Source organism: Macrobrachium nipponense, chromosome 12 (genome assembly GCF_015104395.2).
Source record: "Macrobrachium nipponense isolate FS-2020 chromosome 12, ASM1510439v2, whole genome shotgun sequence".
NCBI classification, from domain to species: Eukaryota; Metazoa; Arthropoda; class Malacostraca; order Decapoda; family Palaemonidae; genus Macrobrachium; species Macrobrachium nipponense.
Window position 1 is genome coordinate 48,056,450 of NC_087205.1, and position 27,481 is coordinate 48,083,930.

General features: G+C 39.7%; 1 protein-coding gene across 11 annotated transcripts in view; it reads right to left on the reverse strand.

Annotated features, from left to right (window-relative positions):
- Nucleotides 1-27,481, reverse strand: part of LOC135224515 (E3 ubiquitin-protein ligase MYCBP2-like) — a 1,655,355-nt gene that overhangs the window by 1,403,907 nt on the left and 223,967 nt on the right. For all 11 annotated transcript variants that reach the window (XM_064263565.1, XM_064263560.1, XM_064263570.1 and 8 more), the window contains one exon: nt 17,412-17,642. In XM_064263565.1, coding sequence (XP_064119635.1) covers nt 17,412-17,642 — 231 coding nt within the window. The remainder of the gene's footprint in view (nt 1-17,411; nt 17,643-27,481) is intronic.

Sequence of the window (27,481 nt, forward strand, 5' to 3'; positions counted from 1 at the left end):
TCTCTGTGATAGCTTTTTAGTTTTGGGATTTATGGACTGGATATCTTTCCAAAGATGAGGGTAATCACCAGATTCTAAGTTTCTAGACATTGCATTGGCTCTTAGCTGTTTTTCATTTAACCTGCAGTGCTTAACAGAATGTTTGAATTGCGCTCTCGCCTGCCTCATTAGTAATGCAGTGTGTCCTTCCCTCGGGCTACCATTTTGCCTCCACAGTAAAAACATTTCCCGTTAATATGTATACAGATCTTTAACCAAGTCATTCCAACCAGGTATATTACGAGAATTACCTTGATGAAATCTATAGGAAGTCCTGCCCGAAGCAAGCATAGCTGAGATTATGTTCGAATAGAATTCATTCAGATCCCTCCTGTGGTGGTCATTTCTACAATTTGTGTTGGTACAAAGTAAGGCGTCTGCCAGTTGAACTATTGACCACAACCTGGTTTCCGTGGTCACCCTAAAGTATCTGGTTTTCTGTTAGTCATTAAAATCCCAGTTTACTGCTGGTGGGCGGTCAGTTAGTGGGTTCATGGTAGGGAGGGATGGGGTACTGAATGACACCTGTAATGGGATGTGATCGTAGCCTGTTGTAAGATCGTAGCGAATATTGCAGGTCAAAATAAAATCATGAAGTTGTGGAGATGTGATGCAGTGGTCCAGCCAGGAGGTTGTAACTGCATCTACTCTATTATGTACATATGAATAGGAGGAGGGAGGGAGGAGCATTACATCGCTAATTTGGAGAGCATGATTTTGACAGAGGCGAGTAAGTTCATTATAAAATTGTTTTGTGGGTTGAGAATTAAGGTCCCCTATTATATAAATATGATCAGCAGGAGAATCTTGCATAATACTGTGTAACTCCCCTAGGATCATGCAGTAATGTTCAAAATTATTGTTATTTTCCCATGGCATATAAACATTAATTATTAGGATTTTAGAGTTCCCTACTGTCACTTGAAGCCCCAGCAATCTGTCACTCCTGTAGGTCATCACCTTTATCATACTATCTAACGATTTGTGCCACAGGAAAGAAAGGGCCCCTTTCGAGCGACCGGCTATGATTTGATCTGCAACTTGCATCAAAGTCGAGAAAGTTCTGAAGTCTTCATGAATTGAATCGCAGATGACAAGGTCATGTGGCCAGAGGAGCGTTTCTTGCAATGCAATGATGCCGTTGAAATTTTTGCAGAACATGTTTAGGAGAGGAATGTTCCGCTTGAGGCCAAAAATATTCCAAGAGATTCTGTTTAATGTATCCATGGCTACTCACGAAGATAGGAGATGAATGAGCTGATCATTTGGGTGGATGGGGGGTTAGCCAGGGGGAGTGGGCAGTCACTCGCTGTGGGGGGGTTGGCTGGCACTTGCGGTGGAAATGACCCTGGTTGGAAATTCAGTAAGTTCCCCTGGGGGTGGTTGGTCCCGGATTAGGTTATATCTTGAAACTAATATATTAGGAGCGAAATTCTTGCCTTTAAGAACGTTGAGGTGTTGAAATAGGCAGGTAATCCTGTAAGCCAGTTCGTGAGAGATGAATAGGTCAGAGCCAGTGAGAAACTTGACTCTCTCCACTATGGGGTCTAGCGTCACCGATGAGCGCAGATTGTGAATTGCTACGTGACATCTCTTCTCAGGTGTCAGGCGAGGCGAAACACGAATGTTGGGCTCTAGTCCAGCAGCCAAACGAGTTTCTTCTCTTAGTAAGATTAAAAATAGATATTGCAGCAATAAGGGATACCATAGAATCTGGGGAAATAAAGGAGGTGAGATGGATAAAAGGAAAGGATCAAGTAGCTGATGTATTACCCAAAGCAGGAGTTTCAGGGGAAAATATAAAAAATTATGTAAAGGGTAAAGAGTTGGAAAATAAAGGAAATCAGAGGGGACTAGGTTAGAAAGCAGTTGGAGGGAACGGAGAAAGAGATAAGTATGATTACATATAAATTTAGTGTTATTTTGTTTTTATTGTTGTTGTTATTTTCTGCTTGTCAAAATATGGTAGATGTCCAGTGTATGGGAAGCAGATGGTTGATTTTAGAAGGTATCTCTTGATGTATTTAAGTTTTGTGGTGATGTCATGGGATGTGACATCATGGAAGACATCAGGGCGAATGTACACAATAACAGATGGGAGAAGGAGACACATGTGAGGGTTGTTCAGTTGGTAGGAGAGAGCCCTCTGTCTAATAGGAGATTTTGGGTTGTAAGTCTTGTTGTGGAGTTGTTCAAAGGTTTAAGCTGGAGTATACTGGGACCAGAGAACGTGAACAAGGGGGGTAGATCGCACATTTGTGTTCAAGAGGAGAACTTTCTGAATGAAGGGTGGATCGGAATCTGGAAGTTAGCATCCTTCAAGTCAATTTACAGCAAGAAGGCGTCTCTTATCGCTGCCAAAACTGTCCATGGCGTCTCCATCCTGAACCTTGTCTTCCTTACAAAGTGATTCAGAGAGGAAAGGTCGATTACTGGTCTCTAGTTGCCTGTAGCCTTCGGAATCGGGAAAATTTGCCTGTAAAACCCTGGTGAAGCACGCTGTACTCCTTCTACGGCACCCTCGTTCAGAATCTTCAACACTTCTCAAAGAGCTAAATACTTCGGGGAGTCGTAAGCATACGTCAGATTGAGAAGGGGTTTGTCCGAGAGAGGGGGGAGAGAAGTCGAAGGGTAGTAGATATCCCACCTGAAGAATATCTACTACCCATTTCTCCACTCCATGCAATTGCCATTTGGTCCACAGGCCCACCAGGCATCTCCCCACTCGTGGCAACGGAGAGGGAGAGGCACCCAATCTACCGCCGACCCCCTTTGCCCCTTCCTCTAGAGTCCCTGCCAGGCTTGTAGGGGCGGGATTGAAAGGGACACTTGCTGTTTTGACTTTGGCTGTGAAGAGGACTGAGGGACCCTAACAGAAGCTGAACGCCTGGATGACTTGACAGGAGAGGACCGTCTTGACTGCCGTTGCAGAGAGGAAGGAGGATGAGAACGAGCTTCTGACTTAGACACTACCTGATGGACCAGCCTGTCTTTGGTATCCACTTGTCGCCAGTCAATTGCATCTTCTAATCCAGTTCTCAGAAAAAGAAGTTGAGACTCAAGATCTCAATTACGGAGAGCCAACAAGGACTCCGATTCTACTGAACCAGCCACTTTCAACAAGGCTGCGTCACTCCTGGAGACAGGCTGGAAGATGGTAGCAGCAGTATTCTTCATAGCCTAAGCCTCTTGAGACAAAAAAAGACGGACTTTCGGACCTACCCTGATCCAAGGAAAAACAAGGTTTAAGGTGGATTACGACCGGGTTAAGGTGACAGGACATCAACTGACCCATATTAATGGAGTAATGCCGCATGAGAGGAGGAGGAAGAAACTTGGAGGATCTACTGGAGCACACAGAGCCATCTTGGTCTGAAACCTAGGCGTTAACATGTTGCAAAAATAGATTGAGCATAGCCCGACAAGGGAAGCTCAAACGAAGTCCTAGAATCTTGTCTGGAACCCAGTAAGGCCTCTATACACAGAGAGATCATATTAGACTGAGTCTGTGCTCTACATCCAAGATTGTTGAACTCAAGAATGAGGTCAACAACCTCAGAGAGAGTCAGCAGAAACTAATGGCTCCCTCCCTCCCTCCTACTCTGGCAAAGGACACCGACGACATGAAGAAGGCTTGGAAGGATCGTCATTTTTTTTACAACAGCACTAAAGTGGCTTCCTTGAGAAGCCAGGCATCATGTTTCCCATTAGTTGGAGTGGAACCCCTAAATACTGAAAATCCCAAAACCGAGGGTTCTGGAACACTGCCACACGACGAAACCCATACATGGTCCCTACTACTCAAACCATGTACACGTTCGTGGGACAAATCACGTACTCGGGAGTGTGAAGCATCAAGTACACATCCATGAGACAACAACTGAGCACGGTCCTGAGACAGGGAACGACCCCAAAGAGAACTTCCTGACGGAGATTGACTCCTAAGGTTCTGGTCTGCAGTAGGATAACAAGAGACACGGCTGTGGACCAAAGCTGCTTCACACTGTCGACCATCAACCACAACATTGCAAAGAAGAATCCTTGGAAGGCGCAGGAGACACTTTCATAGCAGGCACTTCAACTTCTTAATTGGCGCTTCATCATCCTTACGACAGACTAGAACAGAAATAGGAGCTAAGGGGGAGATATGACTGCGTAAGGAGGACAGCGAAGCACTCTTCTCATTCAAAACACTCCCATGGTCAAGAACACGTACGTGTAAGGGGAGACATGGCCGCGTAAGGAGAACGGCAGAGTATTCCTCTCATATACAACATTTCCATGGTCATGATCATATAAGTGTAAGGGGATACACCGCCGCATAAGGAAGATGGAGGAACAAGGCTGTATAAGGAAGACGGTGAAATATTCCTCTCATGTACAACACTCCCTTGATCATGAACACGTACACATAAGGGAGAGACTCGGCCGTGTAGGGAAGTTGGTGATGCATTCCTTTCATGTATATTTCAATCCCAAGATCACGAACACGTACGTATAAGGGACATACGACCAAGTAGGGAAGTCAGAAATACACCCCTCTCACTCGCAGAAGACAATGCCACAAAGTCCTTCATTCTCCAATGTTTGACTCTATGGCAAGGAGGAGAGGGAGAAGAAAAGGGGGAAGACAGGGGTAATCTTCCTCCCTCTATGACATCTCTTGCTAGATGGTGGAGGGGAAGAATCACTCGTTCTACGACACTTCGTCCCATAGAGAGCAGAATATCTCTCCAAAAAAACAGACTCCAGCCTCTCGAACATAGCTTGAAACAACGCCTCAGATGGCTCAGCGAAAGGTAGCAATGACATCATAGTCGAATGGGATGATGTCACAATGACAGACGGAGAAGATGCCATCACAGCCGACGTCACAGGCTGAGAGGATACTGGGAGTGACGTCACGGCATCTTGAATGGCAGTGCTGGTTGATGGCCTCACTGACGGAGCGATAAGAGGCGACCCAGTCAGCGTCGATGTTGACATAAGTGTCCTGCTAAGAGCCAAAGTAATGTAGGCCTAGAGGAGGTGGGACTGCCAAGTGTGGTGGGTGGGGTGGATTTGACCCTCCAAGAAATGCAAAAGGAGGCCATCCAATGAGGGGGGTACCCCGTAGGCCTAGCAACACCCAAACAGTCCCCATCTTCTTTGATTCTGAATCTGAAATAAATGAAACAGATGGTATACCTGCCTCCTCCTACTCAGGAAGGACATTAGACCACAAGGGAGAGGGAGCTACATTAAATACAATTTCATCCTGTACTACTTCCGCTACTTCCAACGACGAATTGATGGAAGAAAATGGAGACAGCGGTACAACCGAATCGGTAAATGCTTCTCGAAGAGGGTGACGCCAAATCATCTAAAGAAGGAGAAGAAAAACCCTTCCAAGAAGAACAAGTAGAAACCCTACAATGCTCCCTCTTCTTGTAAAATGCCCTCCACTATGACTTAGGCCAAGCACGACATTCCAGGCAGGGATTAGTAATAGTACAAAAATTAGATTGGCACCTACTGCATCTCGTATGGGGATCTGTAATAGTAGCAGCCAAAAATCTGGAGCATGGAAAACCCTGAATGCCCAGACACATGTGTTGATGAGGCCGTGAAGACTCAAAGGACTCCATGATAAACAGAATCACAAAGAGAGAGAGAGAGAGAGAGAGAGAGAGAGAGAGAGAGAGAGAGAGAGAGAGACGAGAGATGAGACGAAGAGAGAGAGAGAGAGAGAGAGAGAGAGAGAGAGAGAGAGATTATTATTTCTATTTATTTAATGTTATTTAATTTACATATAAAAGCTTGAAAACCTATAAACTACATAAAAAATTAAACAAACACTTTTGTAGGGTTTCTCGAGGGTTTGAAACTGTTACGTTTGCGTGTCTGTGAAAAACTCGTATATGATAATTAGTTAAGTGCCAATGAAAAGATTGCACTACTGTGAATTTGCACAACTCGAATCATGTAAGACTGAGGTATTACTGTAATTGTTATGTCTGTATATTATGAGGGCCTCTTGGCACTTAGGCTAAGCCACTGATAACCAGAATCTGACATTAGAAATTTGTAGAACTTTCATGGAGACCATAGTAAAGGATTAGGCAAATGAAATTCCACATTTTTAAAAAAGAGCTATCACATATTAAGGCAAAATATCTGGGCATCACACTGTCCTAGGCGCCATTAACCAGCATGGCATTATAAGGTGGATTGTGGTGCCACTAGACTTTTGAATTCGGTTATCGGAGATTTTTGGTTACCATTAAGTCCCCAGAACAGAATCCTACCGATAACCGGGGGCTGCCTGTACTGTACTACCTGGCAGCTACTGACATCCTTAGAGATTTTCTTAATTCTGCTTTATTGGAGTGATTTTTTTCCTGCCGCCATTACTGTGCCTGAAAGGTTAACTTTTGAAATGTCTGCAGACTGCATTGCGAGATATCTCTCGCATAGATTTTTAGTAGTTGCTTCAACCAATCCTAGGAGATACACCTCAATGGGTTTTCCAGCCATCAAGATCAGACCCACCATTAAAGGCAGGGTTTGACATGATGTTTACCATTGTTTAAAGACATATCCAGTACATACTACATACTCAGAAAAGCCAGCAATCTACTTTTACATTCAATCTAAGCTTCAAGAGCAGAACTTTTGCATAAAGGAAATAATTTAGTCTTCATCTTAGAAGTATATTTTAATTGAAGGAAAGAAATGTGAAACTGCTATTAAGAGAAAAAGGCCTGGTTATTATGATACACACGGCCCGAGGTTAGCAGCGCAATCGCTTAGCGGCGAATCAGTTTTACGGCTGTCGTCAAAAATATTCATTAAAAAAATAAAGTATTTTAAGGCATTTTTACGTAACAATTTTTGGTTAACAGCGCTGCTAGCACTGTCATGTCTAACGAGTACATACATTTGTAGAAATACCGTTCAGACCATAAAGGTTATGCAAATGATATTAAAAAAATTTATTGAGAGTTCTTACATAGGTATTAGGGTAAAATATATGCCTCTGACGCTATTCTATGGCAAAAATATAGTTACTTTAGTGCAAATTTAGCTATGGATGCATCGATGTATAGGTGTTCATGCTTTTATGTTTAAAATGTGTATGAAAATATATTACGTACAGGGTATTTTTATTTCTGCACATAAATATGATAAAAAGGCAGCTTTGAAACTGCCCTTCACATTATCAAATAGGATGTTTTTTCATGTTCGTTCTTGTGAGCCGCCGCCTGCTGCTCTTTCGAAAATGTAGTTAAAAAAAAGTGCAAATTTAGTGATCGATGTGTCGATTTTATAAATGTTCATGCTTTTATGTTGAGAATGTGTATGAAAATGTATTACGTACAGGGTGTTTTTATTTCCGCATATAAATATGATACAAAGGCAGCTTTTGAAATTGCCCTTCATGTTATCGAATAGGATGTTTTTTCATATTCTTGTGATCCGCCGCTTGCCGCTCTTCCGAAAATATAGTTAAAAAAAGTGCAAATTTAGCAATTGATGTGTCGATTTTATAAATGTTCATGCTTTTATGTTTAAAATGTGCATGAAAATATATTAGATATAAGGTATTTTTATTTTTGTACATAAATATGATACAAATTAAGGCAGCTTTTGTAACTGCCCTCCAAGTTATCCGAGGATGTTTTTTCATGTTTGTTCTTGTCTGCCGCTGTTCCGAAAAAGGGATTTTGACATAGGAAAAGTCTATTTCTGGGCGAGGAAGCCGCGTCGCCCAGTGAAATATGTCTCCTTTAGCACTATTTCTAATAAAATATTGCTATAATACCAGAGAACTGCTAAATTGGACATGTCAGAAGCCTCTGACTTGCTCACCTATATAAAAGGTGTCGGTATAAAACTGGGGCAAGTGTTAAACACTACCACAGCAACCCCTCCAATTAGCCTTTTCCTCATCAAAAGACCCTAAATAAGGGGAGCTGACCCATAGGTCACACCTAGCTACCCCGTTGAAGGCGCCTGTGACATCATACTTTTTTATAGCCATCTCGTGTTTGCACGCTCGTGTAAAGCTATCTGTTCTTTTTTATTCTTTTGTGTTATTCCTCGTTATGGATCGTCAATCTGCCTCTTCACCCAAGTTAAGTACTGGCTCCGCATTTTTCAATATTTAGGGAGTGAATTTGCCTTTTGTTTTGCCTTTATTTAGGGTTTTGTTAGGCGTCACTTTACCATAGCGGGCGGCGGCGAGTCGCCATTATGGCGTACCCTTGTATTGTACCGGTTTCGAGTGGGCTTCCTTCCTGCTTGTAACATGTGATATTTCACTACATATTTTATTTATGTCTTGGGTGGCAGTTTTAAGTCGATCCTATTTTTGTATATGCGTTTTGTCAGTAGGCAAGTTAGGATTTCCCCTTTTGCGCCCATCGTTATCGGGTGGCCTTCATAGTGGTTTTATATTTTACAAGATTTTATTTTCATAATCCCCACCCCCATTGTTAAAGCATGATTTTCTTTTAGCTTTAAGTAATTGATTTTATTTTGTCTATGTATATGTGGATGTTATGTTGGTAAGCCTACATAGGCTGTGCCTGCGTTTTCCTCGTGATCCTTTTTTTGCGGGGTCATATGATCGTCACCCCATCAGTCCTCCCTTCCTCCCCCTCACGTGGAGCCCCCAGTAGTTGGGTGCTCCTCTCGCTCAGGTTGTCGCTGACGACCAATCCCAATCAGCGGAGGGGGGGGTGTAGAGGGTCCTCCAGGACCTTAGGTTGGTGGGTGTCACTTCTCAGCCGACCTCCTACGGAGTTGATGGTTGCTCTGCGTATTCAGCCTCAGTTTCCGTGGATTTGTTGCGCTCTGCTTCTTTCAGCTCTCGGAGCTTACATCCATCCGCCTAAAACATTCCCTCCCCGCATAAGGCGGGTTTAGATTCCAGCTTCTCCGGTAGTCGTTGAGGGCTATGTTTACGGAAGTTACTCTTCTGTGGGCGGAGATAATATATTTGTTATATTAGTTTTCATTTTTTATTTTTTATTTTCTTTTCGTTTTGCCATGGAACTTGGGAGTTCATGTGGCCGTCCCGGGATACTTCGTGTACCCCCCCCGGGTCATACAGTTCTGGGTTGTTTTATTTCTTACACAGTTCCCGGGACGTAAATATATAAATATATATATATTTTATATTTTTTCAGTCCGGAATGCTCCGGCATATTACATTATTATCATAATAATTATCCTAATAAGTTTGTGCAATCTTTCTTATATATTGTTGCACTTACAGGCCACTCAGTGTCTGGTTGCCGGCTGTAATGCTACTCTACAGGATCCGTGCGGCCATGATGTTTGCCGGGGCCATGCCCCGTGCGCAGTGTTGCTTAAAGATTCCGTAGTCTGGCATCACGAAAACTGCTTTGCCTGCTATGAATTAGTACAACAGGTTACCTCTTCGGTAAGTTACCGCACTGCTTGTTCTCTGCATATTGTGTTGAAATTATATTACACTACTTGTGTTAGTATAATTAAAAAAAAAAAAAATTAATTAAAAAAAAAATAATAAAAATTTCTTTAAATTAAATTACATTAATTAATAAACATATATAAGCATAATGTTCAAAGAATTTACTCGAAATTGACACATTCCTTGCATTACAGGCGGAGCAGTCTGTTAAGGATGCTGCACTCTCCACCCTCAAGATCTGGGTTGGAGGTTTTGGACGGAACGTAGGGAAGGCTAAGCCGTATATTCTATCTCAAGATATGGCAGCTTTGATCTTCCCAGCCGGGAAATCTGCCGGATACGTTGACCCAAAAGTCGCAGCACCAATTATCAAATCAATTCAAGATTCAGTTATGGAACAGCAAGAGGCAGAGTTGCCGGACCTTGGTTTGGAAGGAGTTTCACTTGAAGTGGTTGAGGATTTGCCCGTTACACTAGATATGGGTACAGGTAACAGTGTTAATGAGGCTAGCTTAGTTGGTCACCGGGGTCTTTCCTCAAGTGAATCTGATTCTTCCTCTCCCTCTATTTCCAATTCCTTCATGGGTTTCACAGGAGGATTGCCCCCTTCCAGGTCGCATTCCTTCTCTGTGATTCCTAAATTAAAGAGAAAACCTTTGGGTAAAACCTTGCTCAAAGGCAAATCAGAGACAAAGCCAAGGCCTGGACAGGTGCCAGGGGTTCATACACATATTAAACCTAGGCTGAAGTCTCTTTCTAAGTCTTCAAATCCAAGGTCTCAAGGAGGGAATTCTTCCCATTGCCCCACAAGTCCCATTCCATCAACGTCTAGGGATCGGATACCTCATAAGGTACCGCAGGGGGGGCAGGAAGATTCCCCTTTAGTCGGCCAAGACCTGTTCAACACGAATATTTTAAATCAGGTCAGTAGCCTTGGTAGCTTAGTAAGTTCAGTTGCAGCAAGGTTTGAAGAAGTGTTTAAGAGATTAGGTGCACAGGACTCCCTGATTGCAGGTCTCAGACAGGAGTCGGCAGTTCCGGCACCTCCTAGTAACTTGGTGCAAGGTCAGAGCATGCCTGACAGGTCCACGCTCCCTCCGTTCCACCCTGGTAATCCTTGGAGGGTGGCGAACTTCGCTCCGTTTGTCAATGGGATTTTGACTATAGAAGGTTGTGGTACACGTAGACTCGAGGATTTAGAGTTCTTCCCCGAAGGGTTACAGCCACCATTTATAGGTTATGTTAGGCTTACGGAGGCAGCTCTGATTAGAGAGGATAAGGTCCCCAAGGAGACTGTTATCCTTTCTAGAGATCAGGCTCGGCAAGCATGGATACGGAGCCTAGAAGAGTGGAACTGCTCAAATACTAGAGTAACAGCATTTAAAAGCCCTTTCACGATGTTTACGACTGATGACGGGAACCCTTTACCTTTTACATCAAAGGTAGCAGAACTTACCCTTCAGGCAGTGACTCGGGAAGAGCCCATGCCCCAGCTTAGGGAGACAGATCCAACATCATTGCTACTCCCAGGTAGGGAGGATTTGTGGGAGGATTTGCCGGCTACATTCTCGGTAGGCAAGCTTAAGCCAGACTGTGCAATCACCTTGTTTAGTGAGCGCCTCCCTAGGCTGTCAGACGCACTGATCCAAGCCGAATTTGATGCTAGGACACGTCTCGCAAGGTCTCTTAACTCCCTAGTGATGACAGAGACGGCGGCTCTGGAGTACGCTCAGGAGCCGCTGTTTAAGGTCATTGCAAAGTCGTTACTTTTGGGCATGCAATGTGACTTGTACGACTTTGTGGTTGCTAGGAGAAATTGCAGGAAGCATGTTCTATCCGAGGCTACAATTAGGCATGAACCCAACAAGCTTCTGGCTTCCTCAATCTGGGGTGCAGATCTCTTCCCAGCTTAAGCAGTAAACGAGGTTCAGAACGAGGCATCACGTCTTAATCAAAGCATCAGGTTGCGTTGGGGTATTCCTTTCAAGAGGAAATTAGAGTCTTCTTCCTCCAGTTTTAGGGCTAGGAAGAGGCAAAGGAGGTTCCAACCTTTCCAAGTTCCGCAACAGCATCCTGTGCTACAAGCTGTACCAATTCAGCAAGTACCCCAGCCTTCGACTTCTAAGGCTCAGCCTCAGCAACAGCATCAATTTGTCTTCCTTACGCCGTCAACTAACCAACAGGCTCCCCCACAGTATTCAGTGTCGCCTGCCTTTAACCCGGTCTATGAAAGTCGGGCATTTCAACCTTTTACCAGGGTTGCTAGGGGTGGCAGGGCTAGAGGCTCCTTTCGTCAGCGTGGAGGAACCAGAGCCCAAGGGCGAGCTAGAGGTGCAAGGTCAGGAAGAGGAACCCGACCCTCATCATCTCAATGAAGTTTCTCAGGTAGGAGGCAGGCTGTACCTCTTTTGGCATCGTTGGGGGTTCAGCAGTTGGGCGAAAAGCATAGTATCCAGGGGCCTAGGCTGGAGTTGGATCAAGGGTCCTCCTCCACCCATCACCTTCTACCAGGAACCAACGCAAGAGTTGATGGATTACTCCAGGGACCTTCTCCAGAAGGGAGCAGTCTCCAGGACAAAGAATTTGAAATTTCAGGGTCGTCTATTCAGTGTCTCAAAGGAAGGGACCGACAAAAGGAGGGTGATCTTAGACTTGTCCTGTTTAAACTTGTACATTCGTTGCGACAAGTTCAAAATGCTGACCATCTCTCAGATACAGACCTTACTTCCCCGTGGGGCCGTCACCACCTCTATAGATCTTACAGACGCCTATTATCATGTCCCGATAGCTCGGCACTTCCGACCATTCCTGGGCTTCAAACTAGGGAAAGAAGCCTACTCCTTCAAGGTGATGCCCTTCGGGCTGAATATAGCCCCAAGGGTTTTCACGAAACTGGCGGAGGCAGTGGTGCAGGAGCTAAGGTCTCAGGGTATATTGGCGGTGGCGTACCTAGACGACTGGCTAATCTGGGAGATGGACAAAGACAAGTGTATGAAAGCCACGGACAAGGTCATGTCTTTCCTGGAATATATAAGGTTCAAGATCAACAGGGCCAAGTCCCGGTTGACCCCAGAGTCCAAGTTCCAGTGGCTAGGTATCCATTGGGACTTGGATTCCCACACTCTTTCCATCCCATCAGGGAAGAGGAAGGAGATTGCCAAGGCAACAAGATAATTCTTAAAATGCAAAAAGACTTCGAGAAGGAATCAGGAGAGGATCCTAGGTTTGCTCCAGTTTGCCTCAGTCACAGACGTTCTGTTGAAAGCCAAGCTCAAGGACATCAATCGAGTTTGGCGTTCAAAGGCCAATGCCAAGTGTCGGGACAAGATCGCCCGGATACCTCTGATTCTCAGGAAACTTCTGCATCCATGGGCAAAGGCCGCAAACCTAGCCAGAGAGTTACCGTTGCAGTTCCCTCCCCCGTCCCTAGTGGTGCATACAGACGCATCACTGACAGGTTGGGGAGGTTATTCACAGCATGAGAAGGTTCAGGGAACTTGGTCACCTCAGTTCCAAAAGCTTCACATCAACATCCTGGAAGCTATGGCAGTGTTTCTGACCTTAAGGAAGCTCCGTCCTCCGAAGAAGACTCATATCAGGTTGGTCCTCGACAGTGCGGTAGTGGTACACTGTATAAACAGAGGTGGTTCAAAGTCAAGTCATGTGAACCACGTGATGATAGCAATTTTTTCTCTAGCAGCCAAGAACACCTGGCATCTATCGGCTACTCATCTGGCAGGAGTCCACAATGTAGTGGCAGACGCACTGTCCCGATCAGTCCCCCTGGAGTCAGAATGGTCACTGGACCAGGAATCCTTCAAGAGGGTTTGCAGGAGAGTATCGGGTCTAGAAGTAGATCTGTTCGCTACAGAGGCAAACCACAAGCTGCCTTGTTACGTAGCCCCAAATCTGGACCCTCTGGCATACGCTACGGACGCCCTGAGTATAGATTGGAACCAGTGGAGGAAGGTTTATTTATTCCCTCCAGTGAACCTTCTCCTGAAGGTGCTGCATAAGTTGAGATCCTTCAAAGGTCAGGTGGCTCTCATAGCTCCTCACTGGCCCAAGAGCAATTGGTTTCCCCTTCTCCTGGAGCTAGGTCTTCGTCCTCACCCTCTCCCGGACTTGAGGTTGTCGCAACAAGTTCAAACGAGGACTGCGTTAGATTCCTCAGGTCTTCACAAAACCCTTACTTTATGGATTTCATGAAGTTTGCAGGTAGGAGAGTAGGGGACATTGATCCACAGAACATTTTGTTCTTGGAGTCAGACAAAAGAGAATCTACACTTCGCCAGTATGATTCAGCAGTTAAGAAATTGTCTACATTTCTCAGGGAATCAAATATCAAAGTAATGACAATGAACGTGGCTATAACCTTCTTCAGGACTTTATTTGAACAAGGCTTGGCAGCTGCCACAATAACAACCACTAAGTCAGCTCTGAAAAAGATTTTTCTTCTCGGGTTTGGTATAAATCTAACTGAGTCTTATTTCACCTCAATCCCAAGGGCATGTGCACGCCTGCGGCCCATTCACAGGCCGTCGTCAATGTCATGGTTTCTTAACGATGTTCTCAGGTTAGCCTCTAAAACAGACAACTTCAAATGTGATTACCAAACCCTTTTGCGTAAGACACTGTTTTTATTAAGTCTGGCTTCAGGTGCCAGGATATCGGAGCTGTCATCTTTATCTAGAGACCAAGGGCATATAGAATTCCTTTCCTCAGGTGACGTGTTGCTTTCGTCAAATAAAGAATTTCTGGCTAAGAATGAGGACCCTTTGGTAAGGTGGTCCCCATGGAAGATTGTTCCGCTTCTGCAGGATCCATCTTTATGTCCTGTTAAAACTCTTAAGGACTATTTATCTAGAACATCTACCTATTCCGAAGGCCCCTTTTTCATTAGGAACGGTGGTGGTACCATATCTCTAAAGGGCATTAGGCAGCAGATTTTGTATTTTATCAAGAAAGCCAGCCCAGGGTCATTTCCCAAGGTGCATGACATTCGGGCTATAGCAACTTCTGTAAATTTCTTCAAATATATGAACTTTGATGATCTGAAGAAGTATACTGGTTGGAAGTCGCCATCGGTTTTCAAAAAGCATTACCTTAAGTCTTTGGAGGATCTTAAATATCATGCAATAGCTGTAGGGAGACCAATGTCTCCTGCTACAACATCAATATAGTACTGTCCTTGTGTCAAATTAATCTTTTCCATTATGCCAGCCTCATTAACATTCTACCTACCTCAGCAAATGTCTGTTATTAGAATTGGTGTATTATGTTACATTTATACAAATTATGTGGTAATTATTTTATTATGTGGGTATTTTGTTGCCACATGTTATTGCTATATGGTATATTTTATAAATAATAAATTATATTTTTCCAATTCTAGACTGTTTTTTTTGTTTCTTTAAACCCAATTTAGTTCAAATTAATATTGTATTTCATTTCAGAGGGATGTAGCTTGGTGTTTCTCTGGTACAATTTCACGGAGCGACACGGCTGAGCCCAGAAAAGGGATTTTGACGTAGGAAAAATATATTTCTGGGCGAGGAAGCCGTGTCGCCCAGTGAAATCCCCCCCTGGTTTTTCACCCCCCCCCCCCTTGCTGTGCACCAAGCTTCAATGCTATCGATAAGTATATTTTATTAATTTTGTTAATGAAACTTCAGCTTTTTGTCACAATGAACCTTCAGGTTTTTGTTATAAGTTTTTATGCATTTATGTTTACAATGTGTATGAAAAATGTATTACAGGGTATTTTTTATTTTTTGTACGTAAATATGATACAGTGGCAAGTAGCATGTCCACCTGAAATCTTTGTAACACTCCTTCATGTTTTTTTAACAAATTATATGTACAACTGTTGCATAAATTTATTTCAAAAGACAAAACTCGCTTATACATTCAATTTTGCAACACTGCAATTTGTTTGTTTTTCCATGGGATAGAAGTATTACATATAACTCTACAACTCGGTCGATTTTTTGCTTTGTTACTCGAGCAAAAAATTAAGGTAAGACAGTATAAGCTCAAGATGCCGCTGCTACGTAGATGGCATAGTGACAAAAATTAAGATGAACACAGAAGAAAAAGTAAATATCCATTTTTTCCATAACTCTTTTAAAAAGTTATACATTACTTCACTGTATCCAATAATAGTATAAGTATTCTCATATTATTGCATTATAAAATACTACGGTAAATCTAAGCCAGTATTCCGCGGAGCGGCCAATGTTTTGTTTTGGAAATCAGCGATGGCAAATACGAGTTTGTTTCGCCATATTTAACACAATTTTGAGCGAATTTTCTTGCTTCTAGTTAACATAAACAAATATCTAGATACTGGACTTATATGAGACAGGGTTATTTTTCCTTATACGACATGTTCTTAAGTGGAAATATGATTTGAATATGTCTTGTTGTGATTGTGAACTATTTTTTTTCGTTAACAGATTACATTGAGGCATGTTTCTTGAGAAAAAAAATTATGTGATTCCGTTCGCAATTTTCCTTTATATCATCGTAATACGAACTTTACGTTACTCATCTTATATTGGCGTGGAACCTACAGTTTCAAGCACAGCAGTTTTAATTTAAATTATTTTATCTCAATTTTATCAACGGTTGTGTTTGATAATGCACGATAATGATCATTAGCTGCTTGAACAGTTTTCTCAGCTTCAGCTATAACTAGGTTTAAATTTAACAGTATATTTCCCGACTGATCTTTGATCTATACTGATCTTTGATCTATAGAGAATAAAGTTATTACATTAAGATATCTCAGTCCTATTCTACATAACATCATTTATGACAACTACAGTAATAGTGTACTATAGTACGATGATTGAAATACAAGCCAAACGGATGTTGTTATCCAATTTGGTTGTGTTTAGAAAAAAAGTTGTTTCTCGTTCGGTTGTTCATGGCTGTACATGTTTACCCAATGAGTGTAATGTTAAAACCATACTTTCATCATTCACTTTTGCTGTTTTTGAAATTATGTAACTAGAAGATGGGCTAAAGTTAGGTTATTGTATTCTGGTCTCTCATAAAATCGGATTATCATAAGACGAATTATTGTAACTAGAACACCACAGCTACCTGTACACTGTATAAAACCTTATTATATCTTTACATACTCTAGACACCCAAAGGATTAAAGCAAGGCTTTTTCCACTTTACAGTATTTATAATACTATAATGTACATACTGTACAGTACTACTGTACAGTAAATTATTTAGTGCAATACTACGTAAATATAATTTTACTTATTGCGCCATCGTGGGATTATGGCACTGTTTGAATGGTCTAGGGCGCTGTTAACTGGTCTAGTATTCTGAAAGAAGGTGAGTGGTGGCTGTAGGCTTTAAAACTGCTTAGCGTTGAAAATCACTTCGAGTCAACGGCCAGGAACGGAACCCCTGCCGCTAACCGAGGGCCACCTGTATTAGGTTAACAGCTGAGGTGTAAGGCTTCCAGGACTTCCATGTCTCAAATCATTAAAGCACTGGGACACTGCCTCCCAGCTGCTATTCCACATTCAAAATGACATACGCAGGCAGTACCTGGTTACCGGCTGTCCGGTTTTATGGCACTTATCCAGCAATGAAGACAACTGAGATTTTTCGCGCCGATATTTGGCCATCCCTGCTTATCAGCGCAGATAACCAATTTTCAGTTATCATCGTGCCATCGAGAATGAAACCCCCAGCAAAGAAAACTACCTTAATAGCAATTTAGATCTTGACACACAGGCTTCGGTCAATGTTAATCGTCCTTCGTAAAATAAAGGTCTGTATCATTTCCATAAAAACTGAAACCTTCCAACTAATATATTTACAAATCTAAAAGGCTAAATGAACTATAGCAGTTTAATGAAATATCAGTTAGTAAACAGAACCTATAACCCTAATGACAGCTTACCTTTGGAATCTGTAGCATTGGTTCTTTTCCCTTATCAGATTCATCATCTGTGTCTGACTCTGAAGGAATGGGTTGAGTAGTTGCCAAGTAGATGGTTTGTGCCTGTCGAGCAGCATTTTCTAGCACTAACCCCCGTACGTGGGCATACACAGCAAAAGATGAAGGGTTTCCAGGCAAGGCAAGAATTGGCATTACTGCGCTGGTGGTATTGCTACCACCACCAACTTCACCCTGAAAAAATTAATAATTATTTAGGAGCACTAATTTCAAACATCATGCTTAATTGGAGCATATTCTAAGGTGCAATATTCAATTTCCTTATCTTTTAATTTTCATACCTCAGATACTCTTTTCATATGTATGGATCTGTAACGCAAGAGTTTCTACAAAGTTTGCTGGTCGGTCATCACAAATATTTATATTAACCCTCTTACGCCAAAGGAGTATAATAAAAATCGTCTCCCATATGCCGAGGGGGTCTCGGAGTGAGCGCCGAAGCGGAAAAAATATTTTTTTCAAAAAATCACAGCGCGCTTAGTTTTCAAGATTAAGAGTTCATTTTTGGCTCCTTTTTTTGTCATTGCCTGAAATTTAGTATGCAACCATCAGAAATGAAAAAAAATATCATTATCATATATAAATAATGCGATATATGATAGCGTGAAAACAAAATTTCATATATAATTGTATTCAAATCGCGCTGTGAGCAAAACGGTTGAAGCTAACGGGTTGATTTTTTTTTTTGTATTGTACACTAAATTGCGATCATTTTGGTATATAACACATTGTAAAATGATCAAAGCAACACAGAGAAAAAATTATCACAAAATAATGCATGAATTCATAACGCGCGGACGTAAAATTTTTTTTATTTTTTTAAAATTCACCATAAATGTAAGTATTGTTCTAGAGACTTCCAATTTGTTTCAAAATGAAGATAAATGATTGAATATTACTATACTGTAAGAGTTTTAGCTTAGAATTGCAGTTTTTGACCATTTCGGACGAGTTAAAGTTGACTGAATGTCAAATTTTTTATATATTTTTTTTATATGCAAATATTTCAAAAATGAGAAAAGCTACAACCTTCAATTATTTTTTTGTTGTATTCTACATGAAATTGCACACATTTTCATATATAAAACTTTATGAAATGCCTAATATGAAACGGAGCAAATATAACGAGAATGTGACGTACGCATTTCGGAGATTTGCAGCGGAGAATCCGCACGAGGAGGGAAGGAAAGTTTTTTTTTTTTTTTCAAATTCACCATAAATCTAAATATAGTGCTAGAGACTTTGAATTTATTTCAAAATTAAAATAAATGACTGAATATTATTAGACTGTAAGATTTTTAGCTTACAATTGCGTTTTTCGACTATTTCGGTAGAGTCAAAGTTGACCAAACGTGGTTTTTTTTTTTAATTTATCGTGCTTTATATGCAAATATTTCGAAAATGAGAAAAGCTACAACTTTCAATCATTTTTAGTTGTATTCTACATGAAATTGCGCACATTTTTATATATAAAACTTTATGTAATGGCTAATTTAAAATGGTGCAAACATTACGATAATTGCACGAAAAAAATTTGAGATTTTTTTCGGAAGAGTTACCGCGCGGACATAAGGAAAATATATATTTTTTTTTTCATAAATTCACCATAAATCAAAATATTGTGCTAGAGACTTCCAATTTGTTGCAAAATGAAGGCAAATGATTGAATATTACTAGCATATAAGAGTTTTAGCTTACAATTGCATTTTTCAACCATTTCGGTAGAGTCAAAGTTGATCGAAGGTTGAAATTTTGGCACTTATCATTATTTATATGAAAATATTTCAAAACTGATAAAAGCTACAACCATGGGTTGTTTTTAGTTGTATTGTGCATAAAATTGCGTACATTTCAATATATAAAACTTTATGTAGTGGCAAATTTAAAATGGTGCAAACATTACGACAGTCGCACGAAAAAATTTATCGGAAGAGTTACCGCGCGGACGTAAGGAAAAAGTATTTTTCATAAATTCACCATAAATCGAAATATTGTGCTAGAGACGTCCAATTTGAAATGAAGGTAAATGATTGAATATTACTAGAATATAAGAGTTTTAGCTTACAACTGTGTTTTTCGACCATTTCGGTAGTCAAATTTGACTGAAGGTTGAAATTTTGGCACTTATCGTTATTTATATGAAAATATTTCAAAACTGATAAAAGCTACAATCATGAGTATTTTTTGTATGTATTCTACATAAAATTGAGCACATTTTCATATATAATACTCCATGTAATGGCTAATTAAAAATGGTGCAAAAATCATGTGCCTGCGTAACAGTTGTAAACAAAACAAGCCTTGATCTGTGAGCTCCCAGCATCCCCCAAGGCGCGTGATTCAATAGTTTTTGACTGGTAAGCCTATAAGTATTTTTCAGCAAATTAAAAAAAAAAAAATTTTATGTCTACGTTTAATACGTCCAATCGGCACCTGGGAGACAATTTATCTCGACGTTTAATACGTCCAATCGGCGTAAGAGGGTTAACCAATTGTGACTCTTCATGAACTCATAATTTTCAAAAAACTATGGTACAAATGAAATAATTGACGAAAGCCCAGACATTCCACAAACCATTCAGTTCTGTTTCTTGTATATCACAACTAACCAATTGAAATCTCAAAACATGAAAATATACCTAGCTTATCTACTCTCCATAATTATTAAACATTGCATTTTCCAGCCATCTGTTGTCTGGACAATATTTATTGAACAGCTTTTATCTAATCTATCAATTCTGACCAAAATAGAAAATTTTTAAAGTAATTTGTATTTTTCTTAACATACAAACCTGCAGTTCTTTACATAAGATTAAACTTGCAGATAAGCTTGAATGGCCATTACAACTTACTGACAAGGCAGCTAACTATTGACAGGTAGGGGGAAGCTCTGCATACCAGTTGGTCCACAACCCATTTTGCCTTTTGGTCTAGATGCCAGATAAGAGGGGTGGTTGAGGTGGGCTGTTCATGTACAGATCAGGTTTGTATGATAATACAATTGGCTTTAAAAATTTGCTGTGTTCCCACATTATAAAAACCTTCATTCTTTACATATGAGACTTACCCAAGGGTAGGAAGAAATCTGGGAACTCTAAACTAACCAGGTAGGTCTGGCCAACCTGGGATGACACCTTCTTGGTCTGATAGCAACAAAAGAAGAAAGATGGGAACTACACTTCTAGCACACTGTACATGTGGGATGTAGTAATTGTTACTTATAGACCATCGAGTAATGGGTTTGTAAGCAATTACTCAATCGAGCCATAAAAACCTAGGCATAGGAGTCAATGATAAAAAGAGGTGAATGCAATAAAACAAGTTTACTTTACTATCTGTCCTTCTCTCCCCTTGTGTCTATCCAGCTTGGATATGGGGTGGGACTCAAGACTCTCGTTAACAAAGAGAGAGAGAATAGAGAGAGAGAGAGAGAGAGAGGAGAGAGAGAGACGAGAGAGAGAGAAGAGAGAGAAGGAGAGAGAGAGAGAGAGAGAGAGAGAGAGAGAGAGAGAGAGAGAGAGAGAGAGAGAGAGAGAGAGAGAGAGAAACTAATTAAGGCAGTCCCTGGTTTACAATGGTTCCGGCTTACAACGTTCTGAGGTTAAGGCGCTTTTCAATTATATTCATCAGAAATTATCTACAGGTTTACGACATGTTCCCGAGTTACGCTGCCGATCCAAAAAAGCAAAATACAATAAAAATGCAGTTTACATAGTTTTCAATACAACCAAAGCATTAAAGGTAACATTTTCTTCGGATTTTAGATGACTTTCGGCTTACAACTTGTCTCAAGAACGGAACCACCATCATAAACTGGGGACTGCCTGTATTCCTATGCCATCTCCTGCCATCCGGATGTATAGATGAGGTGCTCCCTGTCTGAAGGCCATGGGCAATGTTATGCAAATAAAACACCATGCAGGTGATAAAACATGATCAACTCTCCATGTATGTACTACCTGATTAGCAGACAGGTTCTAACTGGGGCCACTTTCAAAAATCATCTTTTCAAGTACATATGATTCTGTTCATAACTTCAACCCTTGATTACAACAACAACTTTTACAGTTGTATATTGTTAGCTAGACAGAATGTTAAGCTTTCAGATAATGCATAGTTTATGGCATGTATCGGTTCTACATACCGAAATTGATGCAAGTTTATTCCAAATAGTATGCAATTTTGATGGAGCAAATCAATGTTGACCTTTCAAGGAAGTATGATAAGAATATATAAAATATATAAACATAGCTTATTGTTATTTGTTTATGAAAATTTCTCATTACAGTCAGCACACTTTACAACAGACAAGTTAACTGAGAATTGGAAAAATATTTTGATTGGGCCAAAATATACACACAATACATGAAAATTAAACAGCTATTTTGTGTTAGAAACCTTGTTGTACATACTTACAACAAACAATAAACTTTACTTATTTACGTTCACTGCCTTCATAAAGGAATCTTTATTGTCCGAAACGTCACACTTTTCAACTCTATTATTTAGTATTTCACAAAACTTTCATGACTTCAGATTTCTGGAAAATAAACTTGAAATCCCTAAATACAACTCCTCTGAAATTTATGACAAAAAATGAACTTTGTAGCATTAAATAAAGCATTGCTTTATTGGCTGAAAATGAAAGTAATGAAATGTCCGAAACATCACACATTTTTCAATCCTTTAATTCATGAAGAATTTCCTATTAGCAAGCTCAATAACTTATTTGTTCCACCCATTGTGTCATTGAGAGAATGGAATTGGGTCAGGTAACAGGTCAATTATGGTCTCTGCTGACATCTAGATGATATCCTCTTTAAGTGGGCACCTAAATTTTCCAAAATCCCCAGTACCTGCTGCCTCCATGCACTTCACGGTAAAACTGTCTTCATTTAGTTTTCCAATCACTTGCCCTGAACTTTTGAAAGCAAAGTTATTGCATGTTGAACATTTGAAAAATCTACGAAGTGCAATAATAGTATGACATTTCAGACAAAATCTTGATTTTAAAGAATGGCATCTAAGGTTCCTGTACGGGTAAGTATTACACTGCATTCAAATCAACTTAATAGTATCTGTGACATAGGACTATAACAATTTTTAACTAATTGCAAAATTCTCATTCTGGCATCATCTATTACCATACAAATGAATAAAACTAAGTATGAAAATCAAATGTAGGTTTTATGTAAAAAATAATATTCTCATCTGGATACCATTAACCTAGCCACTCCTCTGCAATAAAGTGGCCGATATGGAGATCATAAAATGTATCTTGAGATTCATCAGGATCTTCCTCCTCTGGTGAAGGTGTTTCAAGTTTCAAGTTGTGTACTACAGTCATACCCCTACATATGAAAGTCCCTATGTACGAGAAATCCAGGTTACGAAGGCAAAGACAAAGATTTTTTTGCTTCTGTGTACGAAAATAATTCATGTCGCGAAAGGGTGTACTGTAAAGCTCGAGATTCGCCCGGGCCACTGAGAACAATTTCAAAACTCGCGTGCTGCCAACTCAGCAGACTCGCCACCATTCTTCCGCTCTCCCATTGGTTCCTGATGCTAGTTATTGCCATAAAATCCTGCTCTCCTATTGGTCAGCATCTATCCCATCATGCATCTACGTAAGGGAGTTCCTTGAACATTTCGTTTCGTCAGCGTTATCGTACACACGTGGAGGAATTTGTTTGTTCACATAGATTTTGCTTTCATTCTACTGTAAGTTACTTTATCATGTTGTGTGTGAACTTAATTACTTACGTTATTAGCCAGGGTCCCAAGAACGTTGCTGAAGTTCAAGGAAAGAAGAGGATGCTTTCTATGTTTTCTGTCCTTTTTTAATGTGTTTTGTAAAGTTAAGTGTTCTTGTTTTCTGCCGTTTGTCCTCCTTTGTCGCCACTTTTGGACATCGCCTCACTCGAAAGGTAAGGTTCCACATTTTCCTACATACGCACGTACATGCACATACAGTATTTCTTGTACCATGTACACTAATACACTTTATTTACTGGTACAGTAATGGTTAGGTTAGGTATTGAATGGTCCAAATTGTTGTATTTTATTGTTTATTGGTCAATTTAGCTTTATTATAAAATTTACTGTGGTGTTTTTGTAGGGCTTGGAACGAATTAGGCAATTTACACGTAAAACATAGTTCTGGATATGAAAAAATCAGGTTACAAAGGCTGCTTTGGAATGGATTAATTTCGTAACCTGAGGCACTACTGTACATCAAAGTGATTGGATCATTGGTCAAACTTGAAGTTGAGACAATATTTACATGAACATGCTTTCTCCTGAGTGCCTATCACCCCAGGTCTGACTTGATATACTTGGCAAATTTCATGTGTGTTTGATAGGATTGTAGTATTTTTCATTTTCTGACAAAATGGCAACTTTATCCAAATAGTGAAATATGCGACTTTGTGTAACTTGACCTGCTTGGCTGAGAAAAATACCATTTGTTCTGAATGTACAGACTGATCAAGTTGAACTTTTAATGCCCCTCCAGCTCCATCACCTTTTGACTTACCATGCCTAGGTTTCATGTAGATCCGCATAGGCTGTCTCTCAGACTGCCCTTTGTTGCTAAGCCACACAAAGAATTTTCTACTTTTGTACTGTTAACCCTCTTACGCCGATTGGACGTATTAAACGTCGAGTCAAAATGTCTACCATATGCCGATTGGACGTATTAGACGTCGACTCAAAAAAGTTTTTTTTTAAATTCGCGGAAAAATACTTATAGGCCTACCAGCTGAAAACTTTTGAATCTCGCACCTTGGGGTATGCTGGGAGTTCATGGATCAAGGCGTTGTTTTGTTTACAATCGTTACGCAGGTGCACAAGCACGAATTTCTTTCTTATCGCACTAAAAAGTATCAGTGACACATCTCAAAAATTATTTCGTCACTTTGAAATAATTTTTGCACCGTTTAAAATTATCCGTTACATGAAGTATTATATATGAAAATGTTTGCAATTTCATGTACAATACAACAGAAAAATACTCATGATTGTAGCTTTTATCAGTTTTGAAATATTTTCATATAAATAACGATAAGTGCCAAAATTTCAACCTTCGGTCAACTTTAACTCTACCAAAATGGTCGAAAAACGAAATTGTAAGCTAAAACTCTCATATTCTAGTAATATTCAATCATTTGCCTTGATTTTCCAACAATTTTGATGTCTCTAGCACAATATTTCGATTTATGGTGAATTTATGAAAAAACTTTTTCCTTACGTCCGCGCGGTAACTCTTCGAATAAATTTTTTTCGTGCGATTGTCCTAATGTTTGCACCATTTTAAATTTGCCGTTACATAAAGTTTTATATATGGAAATGTGCGCAATTTCATGCAAAATACAACTAAAAACAACCCATGGTTGAAGCTTTTATAAGTTTTGAAATATTTTCATATAAATAACGATAAGTGCAAACATTTCAACCTTCGGTCAACTTTGACTCTACCGAAATGGTCGAAAAACGCAATTGTAAGCTAAAACTTATAATCTAGCAATATTCAATCATTTACCTTCATTTTGCAATGAATTGGAAGTCTCTAGCACAATATTTCGATTTATGGTGAATTTATAAAAAAAAAAAACATATTCCTTACGTCCGCGCGGTAACTCTTCCGAAAAAAATCAGAAATTTTTTCTTGCGATTGTCGAAATGTTTGCACCATTTAAAAGTAGCCGTTACATAAAGTTTTATATATGAAAATGTGCGCAATTTCATGTAGAATACAACAAAAAATGATTGAAGGTTGTAGCTTTTCTCTTTTTCAAAATATTTGTATATAAATCACGATAAATAGAAAAAAAACTATGTTCGGTCAACTTTGACTCTACCGAAATAGTCGAAAAACGCAATTGTAAGCTAAAACTCTTACAATCTAGTAATATACAGTCATATATCTTCATTTTGAAACAAATTCGAAGTGTCTAGCACAATATTTAGATTTATGGTGAATTAAAAAAAAAACTTTCTTTCCCTCTGCGTGCTGATTTGCGGCCGCAAATCTCCGAAATGCGTACGTCTCATTCTCCTAATATTTACTCCTTTTCATATTAGGCGTTTTATAGAGTTTCATATATGAAAATGTGCGCAAATTCATGAAAAATACAAACAAAAATATTTGAAGGTTGTAGCTTTTCTCAATTTTGCAATATTTGCATATAAAGAAAATATATAAAAATATTCGACATTCGGTCAACTTTAACTCGTCCGAAATGGTCGAAAACTGCAATTCTAAGCTAGAACTCTTACAGTATCGTAATATTCAATCATTTGTCTTCATTTTGAAACAAGTTGGAAGTCTCTGGAACAATATTTAGATTTATGGTGAATTTTTGAAAAAAACATTTTTTTACGTCTGTGCGTTACGAATTCATGCATCATTTTGTGATAATATTTTTTCTGTGTTGCTTTGATCATTTTAAGTGTTATATATCAAAATGATCGCAATTTAGTGTACAGCTCGATTTGAATACAATTATGTATGAATTTTTTTTTTTGTCGCTACCATATATCACATTATTTATATATGACAATGATATTTTTTTCATTTCTGATGGTTGCATGCTAAACTTCAGGCAATGACAAAAAAAAGGAGCCAAAAATGAACTCTTAGTCTTGAAAACTAAGCGCGCTGTGATTTTTTGAAAAAATTATTTTTTCCGCTTCCGCGCTCACTCCAAACTCGCCTTGGCATACGGGAGACGTTTTGGTTTTTAGGGCTTCGGCGTAAGAGGGTTAAGTACACCCATCTGTCATCTCATAATCTGTTGATTTTTCCATGGCACTGCTCAACATTCTGTAGTATGTATTCATGACAAATCTGGATATTAGCTTTGATTTTATCTATTCTCTCTGAAAGAATGAGGTATAACTCTTGTCAATAATCTTTTCATCCTTGTCACTACCACTGTCAGTATCACAACTTGGTTGGTCATGAAAATGCATGGACTGAGCCTCTATGGGGTACATGATTGTCCAGTTTTCTGAATGGTCTGATATAGGCAGTGCTTGTCCGCTTTCAAGATTTTCCTGAATTTCTTGATAACATTTATGTTGACGGGTGACAATTTGAGAGTGTCTGGTGTAATTATCAATTTTCTTCTGTATTTTCTTGTTTAGCTTTTTTTCCACAGTTTCAAGTTGATACCAATCAGGGGCTCTAATTCATGTTCCTCATCTACTGAAAGATAATCATTAAGTTTCTTCTTACATTCAGCACACTGATGCAGTACAACACTGACTGCAAGAATTCACGCATTTAGGACATATCATATCATCCGTAAAGAACTAAGAAATGTTTGTTTTAGTATGTCTGATAGTCATAGCAAATATTTGTCATGGATAAACATTACATTTCAGTATGTCTGAAACGTCACGTCCAAAATCCATTTGAAACCAATCTGGAAAATGGCTTACTGTGCCACTACTAATGGTTCCAGGAGAACTATGATAGTTTCATTCTCAACACTAATCACTTACAAATCCATTACAAGTGAAGAGTGTAAATCTTATACATAAACTAATTGATAGTGGGAAAAAATTAACTACACTGCTGAAAAAAAATTTGTTGTATTTTATTGATTTCTGGATTTTTGTTTGTGATACCTCATCAATGATTTTTGTATACCAATTCAACATACATAATGTATCGATATGTAAATGAACCATACTTCATTCAGCATTTGTATGTCCAGAATACCTCTAATAAATAAATTAAAAAAACATTTGCATTTAACTTCCATGAACCATTTACAAAAGGTGCCACAAAAAGTGAAGATCTGAAACCTATGCATTTTCTGAAAGCTGAATGTATCTACTTCACCAAATAATAGCTATGGGAGCATTTCTATGATGTTCAAATTTCAATGCTTTGCACCCTATTTGTGAAAGTGGCCCTTTGGGTGCTAAGAATGGGGTGATACCTCTACCATAATGAGCTCTCATTCAGGCTGCATACTCACCCTTCACACTTGGCGAATCACCCG